The 20246-nt window shown below is 45.1% G+C and overlaps 3 protein-coding genes across 3 annotated transcripts; all 3 read right to left on the bottom strand.

The window, feature by feature from the left end:
• Positions 1492-3781, bottom strand: LOC8081286 (sphinganine C4-monooxygenase 1). Its single transcript, XM_002438057.2, has 3 exons — positions 3201-3781; positions 2699-2944; positions 1492-2246 (listed from the first exon to the last, which is right to left on the bottom strand). The coding sequence occupies exons 2-3, from the start codon at positions 2921-2923 to the stop codon at positions 1680-1682; spliced, it is 792 nt and encodes a 263-aa protein (XP_002438102.1). The 5' UTR covers positions 2924-2944; positions 3201-3781; the 3' UTR covers positions 1492-1679.
• On the bottom strand, positions 5449-12504 carry LOC8065522. Its single transcript, XM_002438058.2, has 5 exons — positions 12349-12504; positions 11026-12032; positions 6896-7012; positions 6326-6783; positions 5449-6084 (listed from the first exon to the last, which is right to left on the bottom strand). Exons 2-5 carry the CDS (start codon positions 12025-12027, stop codon positions 5688-5690), a joined length of 1974 nt encoding a protein of 657 aa, XP_002438103.1. The 5' UTR covers positions 12028-12032; positions 12349-12504; the 3' UTR covers positions 5449-5687.
• LOC8065523 (probable galacturonosyltransferase 9) lies at positions 15822-19406 on the bottom strand. Its single transcript, XM_002438059.2, has 2 exons — positions 18073-19406; positions 15822-16440 (listed from the first exon to the last, which is right to left on the bottom strand). Exons 1-2 carry the CDS (start codon positions 19306-19308, stop codon positions 16162-16164), a joined length of 1515 nt encoding a protein of 504 aa, XP_002438104.1. The 5' UTR covers positions 19309-19406; the 3' UTR covers positions 15822-16161.

Here is a 20246-nt window from a genome sequence, read left to right on the forward strand (position 1 = left end):
CATTATTAATAATTTCGAAACGGATTGGCAGAGCACCACTCTGATTCCTGGAGCATCCGCGATCCACATTTGCTTGGAGCGGCAACCTTACCCAGGCGATAGAAATTTATTATACACGTAGATAAAATTGCTGCTTCAGATAGAGATGCAAATTTTTAGCATACTAGTTTTTAGCACCTGCAAGCTATTTACTACTCAATCCAACCCAAATTGTAAGAAGTTTGATTTTTTTTAACACCAAATTTGATCACTCGTCTTATTCAAACATTTGTGCAAAATATCATTTTTTTATAGTGGCTTGGTTTATTAATAACAGTTATTCAATAAAACGAGTTGTCAAACTTGGGATAAAAAAATCAAATGACTTATAATTTTGGATGGAAGGAGTAATAGTTACCACACCTTTTACCTTTTTAGCAATAGCTTTTTTTTGCTTCCACACTCACTAATTCTTAGGGCACCCCCAAAAGTCTTCTTAAACTCTCTCTAAATTATCATTTGGAGAGCCATTTGAACAAAATTATTCTCTATATTTTTTCACTCTCCAACTTTTTAATATCATGTGTGCACTTTATAGAGCCAACCACGCTCTCTATCCTTAGCTAATGAGAAATCTAAAACATTAAATATAGGATAACCATATTTGGTTGTCTAATTAAAGAAATTTATCAAAATCTCTATTTTCCTATTAATAAAGAAGAATATAAAAAAACTCTTGGAAATGCTCTGAGTTGGTAACTTACGGCGTGTTTGGTTGGAGGTACTAAAATTTAATAGGTATTATAACATTTTCATTTTATTTGGCAATTAATGTATAATCATAGACTAATTAGGTTTAAAAGATTCGTCTCACAAATTATTCTCTAGCTATGTTTTTAGTTTCATAAATAATCTATTTTTAATACTTTATACATGTCTTGAAACATTCGATATGATGGGAACTAAAATTTAGCACGTGGAACCAACACAGGCCTTAGCTATGTGGAAGGATGCAAATAGGGCCTATTAGCGACACACTCTAAGTATTCCAAATATATTTGCTGCATTCTACGCTCACATTTCACGATAAACACGAGTTGCTTTTCCATTTCAGTGGTAGACAGATGCTTTGCTATTATTAAGATATAAACCATACACAGCTACAGATCATTGTGCCCTGAAGACTCAACTCTCACATTCCCGTGGGCAAATGCTGCTTGGAGCCCATCACTTCAGCTCATGGTTTCCAGATGCCGGGCACGGGCAGCAGCCAGAACCACGTTTCAGGCTGGCACTGTCCAACGGACAGTCTGGGCCCTAAGCACAGCTCACTGCTCCCTTTCAAATTCTAAAACTGGAAAAGCATCAGCATGAGGCATGACTTACAACAGAGACAACAGACAACATCCAGCGCAGAAAAGGTAAGTAAATATTCAGAGTGTGATGGCCAGCTCACTGTTGCATACGCTGCCAATATCAGCTCTCCTTGTCACACACAAACGCAACTCAGAGGAAACAAACCTCAGTGGATCTTCATTAACAAGATGTTTTATTTGCTATATCTTTTGGGTACAACATGGCAATTGCCTAAATGATTTTACTATATGGACAGGAAAATACTTCTACAGTACAAATGCAGTCAGAAGGGGGGGGGGGAATCAGGGGAAGTTGTAGTAGATAAACAGGAGAAACCACACTGCTTAATCAGCTTTGGTCTGCTCTGCTTGGTTGAGCTTAACCGGGCGCGCCTCAAACCCACCTCCCTTGCGGGTCTCCAGAGCGTAAGGCATGTATGTTCCGAGGATCTTGTCCCACATGACAAAGAAGGGCTGCGAGAAGTTGTACTTGTTTCCATAGAGCTGGTGGTGGATGTCATGGTAAGCGCTGTTGTTGCTGAAGAATACATGGAGGATGTTCCCAGGAAGCCACAGACCACAGTGGTCATCGACGGTCTTGATGGTCGCAAATGAGAAGAAGAATATGCCAATCCTTGGGGTCATGCCAGAGACGAGGAACGAGAGTGCACCGCCGATGGTGTCCAGGATGAGTCCCTCCAGGGGGTGGTTGTACAGAGCTCCAAAGGCGTAGGGGACGACAAGAGTGTGGTGCTTAGAGTGGATGTGCTTGTACAAGAATTTGTTGATATGCATGTATCTGTGCATGAAGTACTGCCATGTGTCCATGACAAACATTGCAATGATAAATTGCAATGCTATTACCAGAGCCGGGGGCTGCTTCTTCACTGTTCCATCCTCGTCACCAAGAGCCTGCAGTTCCAGGAAATTTCCCTTGTAAGTTGTAAGTACAGGTTTTCACAGATGAAATTTGAAAGTCAACTCCAGAAGCCATCTAGAACCAACATTGGTCAAAACTAGAAGGAGAAAGTGCTATAGTATTATTAGGAAATACAGTGCACTAGGTCAAACTTTAGTGGCTTCTCTAGATTTCAATGCCATCACCTCAGTTTACTTTTTTAATCTCAGCAATTCGTTCTGAACCTATTGATGCTACCTTTCAATTACCACGACAAGAATACAAGAACCACCGGATTCTGATTCATCGCTTGCTTTGCTATTGAAACACAGTGTACTTATCAAATTCAGCATCTGGAAAAGAACTAGCAAAATACTAATCCCAAATACTATTCACACATTTCACAAGTATCGTGCTGAAAATCACAAACTTTTTTGGCAATTAGATGCTGGAAAAGAGGAATTACCGTGAAGAGAAGAAGGGAGACAGCGATTTGAAACGCCTGCTGAACAAGGACGCCCCTGACGACCGTCCACTTGGACACAATGTTCCTGACCTCCTCCCCCTTGGGATGGAGCCTGTAGTCGTCCATCCCGAGCCCGTCCAGGACGACGTAGAGCCCCGAGTAGAGCCAGTACACCGCAATCGGCACGAAGGTGCCCAGCAGCTCGTCGGAGACCGCAAATGCCATCCTCGCTTCAGTCAGTGAGCCCTGCGACCGTCAGCAAGCGCACAAACACCGAGATGTCACTATGTTAGCCAGCAGCTGATTGGGCTAGCTAAAACGAATGATTGAACAACCAAATCTTGAACCCAAGCGAGCGCAATGTCCTGGCATTATTTATGAACACTGGCAGGAGATACGCCGCAAATGCGCAGGCCCGGAGAGGATTATTCCCCTTGCCAATAACCACGCGAAGGCATTTCGCAGTGGAGAACTTACGAATCAGGGCGGATCTCGTTCTTACCAGGAAAGAAGAAGAAGAAGAAGCTCAGGCCCCCGACGGTTCCTTCTCCTGGCTCTGTGTCCTGTCCCAAGCAAACAGGGAAAGAAGCGCCTTTTTGCTAGATTGCCTCAGCTCCGAGATGGATGAGATGAGATGAGATGGGATGGGATGGAGTGGCCGCCTTGTCCGGCGAGTACTTATAGCTAGGCGTCAAGCGCAATGCTTGTGGGTGATGTGGTCTGAGAAGGCCGGCGAGAGAGACCGTCGACTGGCCGGCCCTGGGCTGCTGGGGAGATTTTTACTTGGCTGTTGGCTCCGGTCACCCTCGCTGGCTTCAGTTCCGTCGTCCAGTCGTTGGAGAGGGGAAAGACCGAGAGGAGGGGGAGGAGAAAGCGGCTAGTCCACCTATGCGCGCTGCTGTTTTGACTAATTTGGAGGCGACTTCTCGGCGGACCGGAGACGAACTCCTTGCCTCACGGTGTCAGCTGGCTTGTGTTTTTCTCCTGCTACCACGGTGATCAGCTGCCGCTGGCCTGTTTTTGGACTGATGGTGGTGGATGGAGCTGAAGCTGACCCGGCTGAAGCGGCCGCCAAAAAAAACCGGCGACAAGGTCTAACCCTAGCGAAGCAGCGATATAGGGGGAAAAAAAAATAGGAACTTGTGGTGGCACACAGGATTGCAGGATGTGGGAACCGGATTCTCTGCTGACTGCGCAAGTGCACAACCGAGGGGGATGCACATGCGTCACTTCCTGAAAGCAATTGTATCGATTTGGAGGCTGAGAAATAGTCCCACTCGGTGTTCTGTATTTGTTTTATATATCAGAAAAAAAAAGGTCTTGAAGCTATTTGAGCCTAAAAAAGAAGTCTTGGAGCTATTTGGTCAAAGTGAAATATGGGGATACAAACGGAACACATGGACTGTTAGGACACGTACAATTTAGTATTTAGTATTTACTATTCAGGCAGTATATTTAGTATTTACTATTCAGGCAGTATATATGGGCCAGTAAAAGCGTGTAGATTGATCTGGAAAAGAAAAAGAATATCAAAAGGCCATCCATTCTGGACCCGTACGGCGACCGGAAGGCCTGAGTGCTTGACACAATGATCCTCGTGGCCTCTCATCTCTTGACCTGTACGTGATCGTCCTCCGGGTGCTCACCGTTGGTCAGCAATGGCGTAGTTAAATATTGCAAGCAAATCTACTGAAACAGCAGAGAGGGTCTACAAGCTGACTGCTTCAATCTATTGCAGCTACAGGTGCTAAAGATTTCAAATTATATGTCTTGGCTTTAATTTGGACCGTGGAAAAAAAGGTACCCAACCGCCAGTCGATGCGTTGAACATGTGATGTTAAGTCAACCATCTGCAGTTGTAAAGAAAGGAAATTTGTGTATCGAGGCCTCTTTAGAGAGTAACAATGTTGTAGCTAAATTTGGAGATGCCCCATCAAAGATACCAATTTTGATGTTTCCAAATAGTCCACGCTCCTATAGAAATTCTAAGCAACCACCAACCATAACAAAGTTGAATCCAGTTCGGGTTTGATTATTTAACCAAGGATTCCACGCTCACCCACCAATCGTCTAATCTAAGCAGCCATCATCAGTTCTCAGGAATAGTCTGTAGGCCAAGCTTTTTCAGCAATAGAAACCTAAATTCCTGTGAGAAGGAACAAGAACAGAGCAAGTGATTACCCGATTCCTCCTCTTAATCACGGTGGACATCAACAAGGGCGGCGTAGGCCTCGCCATGCTAAATGATAGCGGCCCCCAGTCCAACATCTGAGCCAACCACCACATGAAAAACCAACATTTCACGTTCTTCCATGACCTCCTACCCCTCCCATGGTCGTTTGCAGAACATTTACGGGAAGTAGAGAGGCACGCCAGATGCTACTTCATGCTGCAAAACTCGTAAACGTCCCAGAGCTTGTAACTGCCTCTTGGGCAGTCCTCTTATTAGCTCTCCGTTCTGACACATGACAAAACAGATGCTTTGCAAGATCAGGAACACACTCGATGAGAGAAATTTGAACTGGCTTATGGCGGTGAAACCATTCCCAGAGAAACTCATGACCACAAATGCAAATCGTCAGATATCACCCCTTGAACATCCTGTATATTACGATCAACATACACACAAATCCTAAGAAATGATCATTTCAAGAAGTAGCCCAACTTCAATCTAGCAAATAGCCACCAATCTGAACGGAAGAACAAACCTATGCTACCAAAATGCGCACCGACCCATTCACAGAATGAAATGAGCTTCAAGCATGGCAGTAGATATGCAGCAGAAATACATAATTCAACAGTTTAAACCAGCAAGTCTTTACAACGAATGTCATTCATCCAGGTAAGGATATTTAAGAAAATCTAGAATAGAAGCTAAGGTAAATAAAAGTTGCAGTTCTTTTTTTTTTTTTTTGAGGGAACAAAAATTGCAGTTATAGAGCTGTCTTCTTAGTCTGGCTACGGCTTTCAGCAGAGCCATGATCACTCATCACCGATATACTGGACCACCAGTGAAGGAATAGTGTGACGAAACCGGCGCACCAGGTCCACTAACCCTTGCAGAGACAGGCCTGATGCTCGTTTCAGCATAAGCAGGGTTAGTCTCATAACCAGCTGTAAGGTAGGCTGAATGAGGGGGGTCCACAGCACGGTTAACAAGTCGATCAGAACGGTAGAGTTCCTCCACACGATCAGCTCTAGTGGTGATCCCCACACGATCAGCACGAGCAGCAATTTCCCCTGGACGGTACAGATCCTCCACATGAGCACCACGAGTCCGGTAAAGATCATCCAAGCGGTCTGCTCGAGCAGATGCCTCTCCTGGCAGTGCTGTGTGATCCCTAATGATTGGATCTCTAGTGGTTATGTCAGCCACAGTTGCATATCTGGAAGTAAAGAATTTCAATTAGTCAAGGCAATATCATATACTTCTAGTCGACATATACAATGAGCATTGTAAACCATAACACCATGTAAAATTTTGAAGCCCTCACTTCCAACACACCATGACACACATAGTGCAAGTATCATATAAAATAGATGATACATTGACAACTGAATAACTGATAGAACATTATGTTGTATGCAAACTGAAACAAAAAGAGAGTAAGTTGGCTCATAACTTACCGCTCAGGCACCAGATTCTCAACAGGCCGATAGTATGAATCACCAGATGGAGCTAAAGTGCGATAATATGCAGCAGGGACATGTCGAAGCTCTGGCACAGTAGGCCCATGGTGATGATCTAGGGCCGGTGGAACATAGCGAGGCTCTAGAACAAGAGGAATGTGCCGAGGCTCAGGTGCAAGTGCTGGTGGTTGATAATATCTGTGGTGATCACCCTGAACTGGAGCAAAGCGTGGTGCCCTATATGGATCCTCAAGAGGAACATGTCTAACTGCAGGGCGCCTTTCCTCATCAAACCGTGGCTGACGCACTTCTTCAATAGGCAATGAAGGCCGCCTTTCTTCAAAATGATGATATGGCATCCTTCGTTCTTCATAGTGACGCCTTTCTTCACGGTGATTATTTGGAACAGATTGTGGAGCATTAACAGACTTAAACAGAGAAAGTAACCTTTGGACCTGCATAATATCACATATTCATAGTATTATATAGGATATAAATTAGCATTATGTTTGAAATCCCTGAACCACTATTTAAATAATATTTGTAGCATGAGTCCAAAACACTCACTTGTCTTGTGGTGAGCTCAGGGTCAAATTTGCTCCTTGCACTGTAATTTTCCTTGATGGCTTGCTTGAGACTACTCTCAGGGAGAGGACGGCAATCTTTATCAATATTAAACTTAACCTGCATTACACATATATAAACATAGTTTTAAATACAAGAATAATGATGAATATACAACAGAATGATCTTTTAAGGAAGCCTCTTTAAAACATCTTCGGCTTTAGCTTCTCCATATGAAAAAGAGGCAAGTAGTGCCAAGCACTAAGGCTATCAGTAATCTTGTGGGGAAGCAGAAGCTGGGATTGAATTAAGAAACCCTATGAGTTGGCTTTTACAAAAGCTGAAGCTAGGCCAAAGTGGGGACAAATCGCTCTTTATCATGGAAACTCTAAAAGGAAAAATTTAGAGATGCCACAGCCAAGCATCCAATTCTGCGTCAAAAGGTTTATAGCTTTCATGTTAATGAAGTCACCTAAATACCAATACATATCTAGGGATTGAAAACCCGCTTGCAGGTAAGGTGTGCTTTCAAAACTCACCTACATCTCAATTCTTCACAGTCCAGCAATTGCAAATTTTAGGCATTTTCAAATTCCCCCTAATACCCATTGATTAAACACAGCAGCATCCTGTCAAGCGCCTCAACGCCCAACGTCGCCAGACCGCGGCTACGCAAGTTGTAGTCGCGCTCCAGACCTTCACCGAGAGAGGTCTCACCGGTGGCTTGAGAGAGTTAGGGATAGATGAGAAACTTTGGGGTAAATGATCTTGCTTAATTGACTCCAAGTCTGTTACACGGCTTATATGCCAAAGCCCAGCCAAACTCTCCTATAATTTAGGCATGCAAAAGGGAAACTAAATCCTATCTTTCTAAACTTAGCCACTGGTGGTGGCACCCGCCTTGGCTGCACGCTCGTCAGCCCTCCTGGAGTCACGACGGCGCCTATAGGTGCGCCCGTACATGACACATCCACATAACCAACCTTTGTCTCCTTACTTTGACTTGCCAAGACAAGCTAGTCAACAAGTTTATCTGAGTTCACCACAGCATCGGCCAAAATTCACTCATGTTCGCCAAATCCAACCACCGCCACCATACAATACAAGGTGGGGTTCTATATAGTATACAAGGCTGTGAACCAAGGAAGCTCCCCTTTATCCTCTCTTTGTGCTCAGAGGCAGAGCCAGCCATAGGGCGAGGTCGGCCGGCCGCCCTACCTCCCATCTGGCGGGGGCAGTGCCCCGGCCCTCAGAGACCAGAGGGAGACTGCGGAGCATTAGAGTGCAACTGTCTGAGGTTGAAAACGGGAGCTGTGGCAGGCTGCGCGAGCAAAAGGGGCGAGGGGCAAATTGGGCTATCCTGGAGCTCTCGCGTAAGCCATTGAGAGAGGGGATTACGCATTCCCAGCGCTCAGCACTCACCAATCTCCGACCCAAAGGCACTGGGGCACAGCACAGGGCGCACCGTGGGCGGCTCCCCCTCCCAGCCTCCCTGTCTCAGCGTCCTGCCCTCTGCACTCCACACCAACCAGCCTCCTGGCTCCTGTTCCTGGCTGGTGGCCCAGCACCCCGCACGCGGCAAGTGGCACCACGGCAGGCTAGTACTCACAATTGGAGATGCACCAATAATAACGAGTCTGCCTTTATTTTGCATGTCACAATAACGAAATTAAGCCGAGATGTAAAAATGGCTTATTTGTGTGTTAAGTGAAGTGATGCTCCTGAGGAGGGTCTCCTGCAGCTTTAGGATGAGCTGCTCGAAAATGGGACAGAAGTGTTATGGGTGGCCCAACCCATCTACCTCTCACGTCAGGCCTAGAGATTAGTTTCTTAAGGGTCAAGTCTCGTCAGCTATGTAAGGAAAGGAATGGGACAGTATTTACTTTCAATCAAGCAATGTAGAAGAATTAATCCAAAGTTCCCCAATAGTCTAGTCTCCCTCCAAGCCAATTTAGCCTTGGCAGCGTACGGTGTACCCCTATGATCTAGGATCATAACACCTCTGCTATTCTCCACTCATGTTCACTCTCTTACACATCCCGATAATACATGGGATGGTCCGAGTAATGGTGGAAGCTGTGCGATAGCAATGTTTCTTGGTCAGCGGGCATGGAGGAAATATGGAATGCCGTACTGCAGGTGTTAGACCAAAAGGACTTAAGACAGCTCGGTAATTTCCCCAATAAAACTTGAAAAGTCTTTGGCCCGCTTTACAAATCTTACTCATGGCAACAATCCGATCATCAAATTAGGAATAAAAAAAGGTACAAGCATTATATTGTGTAACAAAAACTAAGTATCGCATAATGGTTCTCAAACTAAAAAAAAGAGTTCCAGTTTGAAACTTTGAATTGAGTAAAAAGTGGTTACCATGTGGACATGACCAAGAAGTAGAATTCAAAATCTGAATTTGAGTCTAAAATCTAGTGAAAAACAACCAAGAGGAAAAATGAGCTTCTCATATTTGAGCAGTTTTGAAAATTATTAAGAGTCAAATTACCAAAAAGCCAATTAGTATTAAAGATGAATTCCTAGCATTCAACTATATAACATACCGACTCAACTATCATATCCCAACATGATCAATTCCATTGATGATGGCTCAAGAATTCAATTCATATTTTAGGTGCCTATATGTTCAGGTTGTTTGGGTGATAGTTTTTTGGGTTCATCCTACCACTATCATACAGCCTACCTAGGATCTTGATCCTAAAAATGTTGTGTTCACCAACAACTATACAATCCAATGTCTGCTAACATTACTAGTAGTTGATTGTCACTAAAGATGCTAATTTGGCATGAATATTGGAATCATATTTGAAAGGTAGCTAATTTCTGAGGCCTTGTTATAAGGAATTAGCTGCCTTACCAAAATGACTCGACCATTAACATGTTGTCACCCAAAAATGACACCAAATACCTATAAAAAGAAACCCCCCCCCCCCCCCCCCAAGCATCCAAAAGATAAGTTTACACCAGGTACGTATCAACCCCTCTTTATAAGTTGCTTATAAGGGCACATGCATCAATACTAGACTAGGATAATATGTAAACCCCAAAAAAGCATCAAAAGGCTCATGTCTATCAACATAAGGCAATGATGTTAATAAACAGAAAGCTCCTAACATGTTTAAAATGGGATACCTCAATGCTAAAAGCTGTCATATCTACAGCCAATCAAAATACATTTCATGGTGAAGATACCACTGGTATGAAGTTAAAATAACCCAAAAGAAGAATGAAGGTGGCTAGCTCATCTTGGGGGTTCAATTATCCAAAAAAAGCTTAAAAGAATGCACAAAGTATGATAGCCTTCTATTTTTGGTACAATAACAACAAAATGAGAAAAAAAAGCTAGAGAGAAAGTTCCACAGCCTTCATCAAGTGAAGAAAAAGAATAGCCCAAAATATCTCTATCTCTAGAAACTAAGAGCATTCTGATCCAATGCACAAAAGCTAAACATAAAAGATACAGAAATTCATCAGTTGGAAACAGCAAAGCAATAAAGGACTTGCTCATTTCTTGATTCAAAAACCTGACAGCCTAGAGTGATGTACAAGGGGCACTAAATTTAAAAGGGGAGGCATTTTTTCTACAGATATATATATATATATATATATATATATATATATATATATATATATATATATATATATATATATATATATATATATATATATTGCCGACAGATTGGCAGAACGAAGCGTTATTTGATAATGGTCAGGCAGAACCACAATTAACCCCTGTAACTACATATACCAGGCACACAATAAAATTTCTCAATGTATATGGACATGAGTGTATAGCAACATACTATGTTTTAATAAATAGTGAAATCCATCTATGATATTTAAAAACACCTATTATTCTAATAAGGGTAAACATCTCTCACTACTGCCATTTCTAAAGCTTTACCAGCACAGATTTAGTTTAGAACTAAATTTACCAATACCTATAATCCATACATGTCATAGCCCCAGCAGAACAACATATCTACTCATGTCCACTATTCTTTAAACCAGACATGAACCCTATTCTCACACGTCCGACATCCAATCTATCAAAACAAAATACATTGCCTTACTACTGCATTTGGTGCAAACGAATCTATGAAATGGAAGAGCAGAATTACCTGTGCAGGGAATTTCCCATTAAATGCTTCTTGGACAAGGTTCAGCCCACCATGTGATGCTGCCTTGTACACACCATACAGAAGCTTCAAGTCAAAATCATACAGGAACAGCTTCACCCCTGGCCTTATCTTCTTGACCATTCCAATCTTCCCACTGGGCATCCCGAACAAGCGGTTCTGGTAGCACTCCTTCTTAGTCTTTGCATTGCACATGAATATAAACCCTGCAACCTTACGGTCACCCCTTTCTTCCTTCTTGCCCACAGACTTCTTCCCCTCCTTTCCCTTACTTCCTCCATCCTCCACAACCTCCTTCCCCTTGCCACCCCTACCCCTCCTCCTTCTGCTCTTCATCCTGCCATCACTCCCGTTGTTATCAGCATCCACGGCCTTGTCCTTTCCCTTGCTGGCAGAAATTGCAGCTGCAGCATCAGCATTAGCATGAGCTGGTTTTGGCTTTGGCTTTGGCTTTGGCTTTGGCGACGAAGCTGATGCTTCAGCAATGGCTGGCATTGGTGCAGGCACCGATCCTTCAGCATCAGTGGCTGGCTTCTGTGTCTGTGCCACAGGTGATGCCTCAGCAAAAGTGGTTGACTTAGGCGTTTGCACCACAGGTGATGCCTCAGCAACATTGGATGGCTGAGTTTGCACCACAGGCGATGCCTCATCAGCAACATCGGATGGCTGCTTTTGCACCGCCTCAGCAACATTGGATGGCTGCGGTAAAACCGCCGATGCATCTGCATCGCCATCACCAGTGCCTGCGCCTACCGGGGCGACCTTGTCAACAGCTGCGGCAGCAACCGCTGGCTTCTCGCGGTTGGCCTTGACCTTCACCTTCTTAAACTTCGTGGCCTTGCCAGTCCCAGGGGTGGACGGATTCGCCTTGGTTGGCCGGGCCTTGACCGACCCAGGGGTGGACGGATTCGCCTTGGATGGCTGGGCTGCCGCGTCGGCAGAAGTCGCCGTGGCCTTGGCAGCGCCGTTGGGCTTCTTCACCATGGCCGCTGCTCGGTGCAGATTTGTGGAGGAAACGAGAAGTATTACCACAAAAGCAGAATTGGATCCACCACAATCGAGTAATCGACAGTTATTGCGCACGGGTGGATCGATCGGACAGCATATAAACGAGTTCGGGGACGGGGGTCTACGATTTTATCGGATCAGAGAAGAACTTTAGGGCAATCAATCGTGCTCCTAACAAAGGGATTTTTGGGGAAAACTCTACGATTCTAACCGATTCGAGAGAGTATTTGGAGGAAACCTAACTTACGGTCGACTCTACCTATGCGGAGCGGCCGAGGAAGGGGGGCGACGACATACCTGGAGGTGGAGCGGCCGCGATACTCAGGGGAAAGGAGGATTTTTTTTCTCGGACCCGGACTTGAGACAGCGAGCCAGAGGGGACGGGGGATAGATATATAGGAAGAAGAAGACCGCCCGATGTGCGCCGATTGCGCTTGTGCCGTTGTACGGTCCGGATGGAGCGAGGAGAAGTTGAGGCCAGCCCCAACGCGGTGATGTGGCTTGTTGCCTTAACCAGCCAGCTATGTTCGGATGTCAAGTTGGAGGTAAAGTAGTGGCTTGCAGATTGTCAGATGAGCTTCTGCAGGCTACTAGTGCTTCATGCTAAAGATGCTGGTATAAAGCGATAGGTGAGAGTAGGAGAAAGAAAAACAGAGTACGATGAATACAGAGAAGCAAAAAAGCTAGTTGTAGTTTCCATTGTGAGTATGGTAGCCTTGGAGCTCTGAATCTACATGTAACTAAACTTTTTATCTAAGACCACTATGGATGTATGCTTGCGTTGGGCATGCTCTGAGAGAGAACTATTTGGGGGCGGTCCCGAGTGCAGAGAGCGGTGCCGCACCGCTTTTTGGTTTCACTGCCGCACACTGTTTAGCCTTGCTGAGAAAGGATGGCTACCATGAACAAATGTTTTAGTTTGAGAAACCCTAAACAACACTCAAGTGTTTCTCGAGCACGCGGCACCTATTTGATTCCTACGTCAAATCTGGCATTTTTCTCCTTTTCTTCTCCAAGTCCGGCGCGCATAGAAGGGAGTTTGTGAGAGGAAGGCCGGTCAGGTGATAGGGACAGTGATAGGGTGGTTCAGGGGCCTGGCAGCGGTGGAGGCGGCCGGACTAGGTTGCGGCGGGCACGGAGCTCCGGCGAAACCCTAGCGCGGTTTGAAGCGGGGTGGTGGGTAGCGGCGGAGATGAGAAAGATGAACAATGAACAAATAAATCGAGTGTTCTACCTTCCTCCTCCTCCCCTCACCAAACACTCGAATGTAGAGTTGATAGACTTTTTCGTTTCCATATATGACCTGTGCTAGCAAGAATTAGCTCATTCCCCTTCGAGAGCCAAAATTGCTTGTGTGCCTGAGCACACAGTGAGGCGAGACAAGGAAAACGCGTACGGAACCAAGTAGACCTTGAGAGATTGGAGAGAAATGGCGCAAGGAAGAGCGGAGTTGCTAGGGGCGCATGCAATATCAATTAAATCACTTTTGGCGCCAAGGTAGGAGGCGCGCGGGGACCACGATGCCCACCCCGCGGACACGATAGCGACCATATCATCACCAATTTTGGCGCTAAGTAATATGGCGACAAAAGTGTTTTCTAGGGTCTATTTTAAAATATCCTTTCCTTAGAAGTCTTAAATATATTTTTTAACAAATACTAAATTAAGTCAGGACCAGGGACAAGGGCATAAAAAGAGCCCTACGTAGATATAAATCAATAGAGGCAACTTGATGTCCAAAGCTAATGCCCTATGTGGGATGCAGAAATAAGAAACAGAGGAATATAAAAAGTTACAAATATGATATGAAGAAAATATAAAAAGAGAAATGAAAAAACAAAGAAAAAATAGAAAATGATGTTTGAAATACAAGAAATAAAAATTCAATGAGTTCTGCATATAACAAACATGCACACAACTCCTTTTGGCAGTGACATGTTGTCACAATAAAGATATGTCTTATCACAACAAGCTCCACGTATGGGGGCAGCCATAGCAATGCCTAAGTTTTGCCTCGAGCATACACAATGGAAAAGGAAAACAAGAGTTTTTTGAGCAAATGTTTTATTTTACGAAATAATTCTATAATATTCTAAAGAAAAGGAATCTTCATAATCCTCTCTTCCAACTTCCAAGCGCTCATAGTAACTTCCTTTTCTCCGTTTTCAATTCCTGCAATTTTCCATTGGAACCCTTCGAAACCAAATGAGGCTATAATGTTAAACATAGAATATATATAGACCCCAACAAAATTTACAATCTAGATTCCATAATAGAGGAGGAGCTCAAAAGGACTCCATTATGTGGGAGGTGGTAGGGGTGTTGGGTGGGGTGCCTGCCTCTTCATTCACAATTCACAAATGTATATAATTGTAGGTAGGGGCGAAGCTAGTTGAAGACTCTGAGTGCCCATGCACCCCCACCAAAATTTGAAAAAATCACTATTAGGAGGAGTTTTTTTACCATGGTTATAGATTAATTTTTCACAACTATAAAAGAAATACACTCCCTCTAATTTACTCTAGTTTCGCCCCTGATTGTAGGGTTTTTAGCCATTTGGACATAGCAGCATGTCTTATTGCCATAGAATTTTTAGAAACTTACCCAAATCTACAACAGCATGTCTTATTATCTCTTACTTCAAATCCAGCTTCACCGTTTTGCAAGACATAACAAAGTTGGACCCTGTGCCTGGTCTTTCTAACCTTTCCTGTGCATGATTTTTCTAATCTTAAAATGCTAGGACATATTTACATCCACCTATGCTCTTATTCACGGCGAGACCATCCATGGGCAAGGGGACACCAACCAACAGCTAGCCTCCAAGCCTCTACACTCTCCTCAATATCGACTTGATGCTTTAAACCCTAGCCACCTGCACAACCGCCATAGAAATAGATAAAATGAGTTGTGCTTTGGACCATGATGGTTGGCTTAATGGAAATAGGAGCGGGCAAATTGGTCAATTCAAGTGTGTTGACTTGTCTCAGAACCGACTAGGTTGACAAGATGAGCTAACATGGAGCCACCTTAGACGGCGGATGAGATCTTGACAAAATTGCAAGTTCATGGACTAAAATGGCCATTTAAATGTTGATGGGCGAATTTGAGCTTTGTACCAAAGTTTAAGGACAGGATTGGTTATTGCGTCAAAAAAGGAGGTTAATGAAAGTGTCATTAAAGAAAATGTATAAATAAAAAAGGAAGATAATGAAACCAAAGAAAAAGCAAGCATTCGCACACCTACAAAACACACCAACATTAGACATTTATCCACCTTCGTGCATGCATGACCTATTTAAAATCCCTTGTGTTCTGGATTAAAAGTGAAAAATCTCAGTGAAAGCAGCACCTGACAAATGGTTGACAACATTATTGTGTATCACTGTATTTCTAGTATGCATCGACATCATGTTGAATATGTTCCAAATTCAGTTACACATTATAAAGGCGACTTCTGTCTCCGCTTCGCTCCGGCCCGTACGTATACCTAAATTAAGGTTCCACTTAAGATTACGATCTTGTAAGCTGCCACACAGCGTTGTAACCCAACTTTTGATAATAATGAGGAATGTTGTTGCTGCTGGCGCCCGTGGTTCTTTTCCCCTTTCGCATTGAAGGGATTTTCTACATTAAATCTTGTGTCTCCGCTATGATTTGATCTTGTGTTCTTCGTCGTTTATCCGCCGTCATTCTCAACACATCATACATTCATACCTCAAAATAACCAGTAGTATTCTAAAAAAAGATCGGTGCACAACAGCACAAGGGCAAGGAAACACCAGCAAAATAGAATTCCAATCTGACACCAGCAACTTTTTTTCCCTTATAGATACAATTGTAGATACTCTTGTTATTCAATAATACAGGAATGTTCATCTACAGTTTCCTCCCAATGACTCATTCTCTATGCACAATAATCCAGCAACTTTAGCTGACAGAACAAATACTATCACAAACAAGCTACCAGATCTACAAGAACATTGTTGCCCAGCACAAGTAACAACTCTGCTACAGATAAGTCCACTTGTGCAGCGTTCGAGGCTCTTTTGTCCCGAAAGAAGAAGTAGCACCTGCCAGTGGTTTCCTTAGAAGCTCTAAAGAATCTCTTCAAAGACCAAAGTTACAGAGTGTTAGGAACTCCATTTCAGTGTCCACATACTTTGTCCACAGGGCCTTGTATTGGTTCAAAGCAACATCAAGCCAGGGCTTCATGTTCCCATCGAAGTGTATCACTGCAGCACTACGGATTGCCTCAGGGCTGATGCTTGGATTATAGCCAAGACCCATTACATGCCATGACTTATCCAGTGGCTTGGTATTGCCATAGAAGGACATCAGCCCAGCTGTTAGAATGGATGTAGGATCCCACAGCTCGCCATCCTCATTCTGCCATAAGAATATAAAAACATCAGTCCCTTGGATCAAAATCAGATGAATTTTATTCTGATAAGAATGGGCAACTATTGGCATCATTCGCATAATTGCATACAGATATTACACATCAGAGACTAATGCAGAACATATTGTTAGTTAGATTATGAAGTAAACAAGTTTAGGCTTCAGAGCAAAGCATTACTAGAGCATATGAACCCTACTCTCAGATAGGAACTCTTCCAGAAAGTTGCCAAGACCCCAATGTGCACCAATCCACTATATACTAAAAATTAATATGCCATGTTAGGACTCTAACATTCCTGACAAAAAGGAGAAAACGTGAAAAACTATAGACCATGGTTCAGCTGGACCCAGAACAGAAAAAAATGACAAGGCATGGCTTACATGTTCTCAGAAACAGGAAAAACACTTCTAGTTCCTGTTAAAAAGGAATGTGTAAAAACAATAACACACTCAATTTTGTGACTGCCATCACATTTGAACCCCAGCAATTAGAAGTTGCCTACCTGCAACCAAATTGAACTAAGAGGAAGTAAACATGACAACACTAGCTCAATTGGGTGATCCTAAATACTCCCTCCATTCCAAATTACAAGTCATTTTGGCTTTTTTAGAAATGTATCTAGACATAGCATATATCTAGATGCACAGTAAAAGCTATGTACCTAGAAAAGCCAAAATGACATAGATGCCAGTAATTTGGAATGGAGGGAGTACATTTGAACCCCAGCAGTTAGGATGCCAGCAACCAAATTAAACTAAGAGGAAGTAATCATATAACACTATAAAACAACCCACATTAAGATAGGATTTAAAACAAAATTGAGACAGTCATTAGGACCACATTAAGATAGGATTTAAAACAAAATTGAGACAGTCATTAGGAAACTCATTAAAACTCAAAAGAAAAGAAAACACTCTAACGATCAAAGCAAGCATTGCTAAGATATGATTTAAGATAATTGTAAGTTTGTTAAACAATAAGACATAGGAGCTGAGTAGTTGAGTGCATAAGACTGAACCATGCAATTGTTTGGGCCAATCCATCAAGACATTGATATTAAACTTCTACAAATGATTTGCTATCCAATGATATGTACACAGCCATGAATAACACAAGTTACTAGAATCGTTAACCTAGAGACGCAAATTTCTTCATTGCAATACCAAACATTACAGGCTAAAGCACCCTGTACTTAAATCCAACACATGAATATTGGTAATGGAAAAAGAAAACCTTAAACAGAATCCACATCAAAGCTAGGCCTTGTTTAGTTCCCAAAAATTTTGGGAAATAGACACTGTAGCACTTTCGTTTGTATTTGACAAATATTGTCCAATCATAGAGTAACTAGGTTCAAAAGATTCATCTCGTCAATTCCGACCAAATTGTACAGTTAGTTTTTATTTTCGTCTATATTTAATACTCTATACATACGTCTAAAGATTCGATGTGACGGGGAATGTGAAAAATTTTGCAAAATTTTATGGGAAGTAAACAAGGCCCTAGTGAAAAGGTGAAGTTGAAGCACACATGACCTAAAGTACATATATAGCCACTTATCAACCCCAATGTACTACAATGCCACTTGTAAGTTGTGAACAGAGATCAGAGCAGCTCACCATTTCCATATACTGATGGAACAATTCTGTGCAACCATCCCGCCGCCATGTCTCAAGATCGAACACATTTAACCCATATGCCCATGCACAGGCGCTGGGATTGAATCGATCCCGCACAATGGGCTGCGTGAAGTTGAGATACTTCCTATACCTCCTAAACCCCCCGAAGCAAGTCTCCACTGCGCCATTCACCTTCCCATCCAAGTCGACCTGCCAAAGCGCTGCCAAATCCTTCTGCACCACCACATCGTCCTCCAAAAGGACCACCCTCCGCAGCGTCGGGAACATATCTGGGAGGTAGAACCTCAGGTAATCCAGCAACTCGACGTCCCTGTTGCCGGCGTCGATCTGCCTGACCACAGGCGAGTTGGTGGCATTGAGGAATGGAAAGTCGGAGTAAGCAAGGAGCTGGACGTGCACGCCAAGCGGCGGCGGGCGCCGCGCGAACCAGACCCGGAATGCAGGCAGGTACATGGGCGCGGTGACCACGTGGAAGACGTGGCGCGAAGGGTCGGCCGCGGCGCGCGCAGCAGAGGCCACCACGACGGAGACGGCGAGCACATTGTCGGAGAAGATGGCGTAATGGTACAACGCGGGGTCATCGAACTCGGGGGACGGGTCGGGGTCGTCGGCAAATGCGGAGGGGTTGGCGAGGCGGGCCTCGAGGAGGCGCATGGCGAGGCAGTGGAGCGACTTGGGGGTGGAATCCGCAGCGATGCGGGAGGACATGCGGCCCGCGCGGCGCGCGCGCGAGAGCTGCTCGCCGACGGCGAAGACGGTGTCGGAGAGCTTCTGGATCTTGGACTGAGTGTCGAACCCCTCCTTGGCGTCAGCGGCGAGTGCGCGCGCGAACTTGATGCGCTCGCGGGCCTCCTTCTCGAGGGGCCTGAGCGCGTCCTCGGGGAGCGAGGAGGAGGAGAGGTGGGAGGCGAGGCGGGCGGAGAGCGCGGAGAGGTCGGAGGAGAGGGTCGAGAACGAGAGCGACTGCGCTGCGGAGGCCTCCTTGAGCTTCCGTGCGTGCGCGGCGTACGCGGCAAGGACGGCCGCGTGGTCGGCCGCGTGTCGGCGGACGGCGGCGAGGCGCGCGGACGGCGGGGGGGACGAGGAACGTGCCGACGAGGCGGGCGGCGTGGAAGAGAGGAGGAAGGAGAGTGCCGCGAGGAGGAGGAGCGTGAGCAGAGCCGCGAACGCCGCGCGGCGCGGCGCGGACGGCCGGAACGCGCGGCCGCCGGCCATCGGGGATGGGGGAAGTGGCCCGAGTGGGAGCGGGGGGGAGTGTGGAGTGGCCGGTGGCGAAGCGCGTCGCGGATCTGAGCTGATGGGCGAGGCGGAAAGAGGCTGGTGGACGATCCTGTAGGTCCAACCAGTCAGTGAGTGGTGGACTAGGCAACCGTGGGTATCGATGTCGGTGAGAACCCAAAAGAAAAAAGAAATGGAGGGAGAGAGAAAGAGACATCCCGTGATTGGTTGGTTTGCGCGGCCAGCTACCCTCGCCTCGCCTCGCCTCGCTCAGCAATGCCAGGCTTGCCAGCTGGGGAGAGCAGTTTTGGCTCGCTTGTGTCCACGAGGGAAATTCTGGAGAGCGCGAGAACCGAGGCCGGAAGCAAATGAACCAAACGGTGGGTTGGCCTTGTTTAGTTCGCAAAAATTTTCAAGATTCTCCGTCACATCGAATTTTTGGTCGTATGCATGGAGTATTAAATAAAGATAATAATAAAAACTAATTACACAGTTTACCTGAAATTTATGAGATGAATCTTTTGAGCCTAGTTACTCCGTGATTGAACAATGTTTGTCAAATATAAACGAAAGTGCTACAGTAGCCAAAAAACCAAAATTTTGCCAACTAAACAAGGCGCCCAGCCAAGCAGAGCAAGGCAGAGACATCCAAACGTGCCTGATCCATTCTCCAACAGAGACAACTGGGGTGCGTTTGCGGGGGCGGCCCAGCGGCTCGGCTGCGCCTTTGGGCTGCAACTTGCCGTGTTTGTTTCCCTGGCCCATTCTGAAGCCTGGCTTCCGGCAGCCAAAATCGCCGTCTCCGCCTGGCCCTGGGGAAACGCCGCTAGGGTTCGTTTCTTCCCAGCCTGGTCGCTCGCGGCGCGCGGCGGACGATTTCGGGGCGCAGCGTGGGCGTGGAGGGTGGCTGGCGGGAGCTCGCGCGGGAAGGTGAA

The sequence above is a fragment of the Sorghum bicolor genome, chromosome 10 (assembly GCF_000003195.3).
Source record: "Sorghum bicolor cultivar BTx623 chromosome 10, Sorghum_bicolor_NCBIv3, whole genome shotgun sequence".
Lineage (NCBI taxonomy): Eukaryota > Viridiplantae > Streptophyta > Magnoliopsida > Poales > Poaceae > Sorghum > Sorghum bicolor.

Bases quoted from the DNA above. Each gene is read 5' to 3' on its own strand.
- LOC8065523 (XM_002438059.2), bottom strand. From the start codon at position 19,308: ATGGCCGGCGGCCGCGCGTTCCGGCCGTCCGCGCCGCGCCGCGCGGCG. The intron at 16,441-18,072 runs GTGAGCTGCTCT...TTCTTATGGCAG, and splicing joins TCCATCAGTATATGGAAATG to AATGAGGATGGCGAGCTGTG.
- LOC8065522 (XM_002438058.2), bottom strand. From the start codon at position 12,027: ATGGTGAAGAAGCCCAACGGCGCTGCCAAGGCCACGGCGACTTCTGCC. The intron at 7,013-11,025 runs GTAATTCTGCTC...TGTGTAATGCAG, and splicing joins ATGGGAAATTCCCTGCACAG to GTTAAGTTTAATATTGATAA. The intron at 6,085-6,325 runs GTAAGTTATGAG...CTTTACTTCCAG, and splicing joins GAGAATCTGGTGCCTGAGCG to ATATGCAACTGTGGCTGACA.
- LOC8081286 (XM_002438057.2), bottom strand. From the start codon at position 2,923: ATGGCATTTGCGGTCTCCGACGAGCTGCTGGGCACCTTCGTGCCGATT. The intron at 2,247-2,698 runs GTAATTCCTCTT...CTGGAACTGCAG, and splicing joins TCTCCCTTCTTCTCTTCACG to GCTCTTGGTGACGAGGATGG.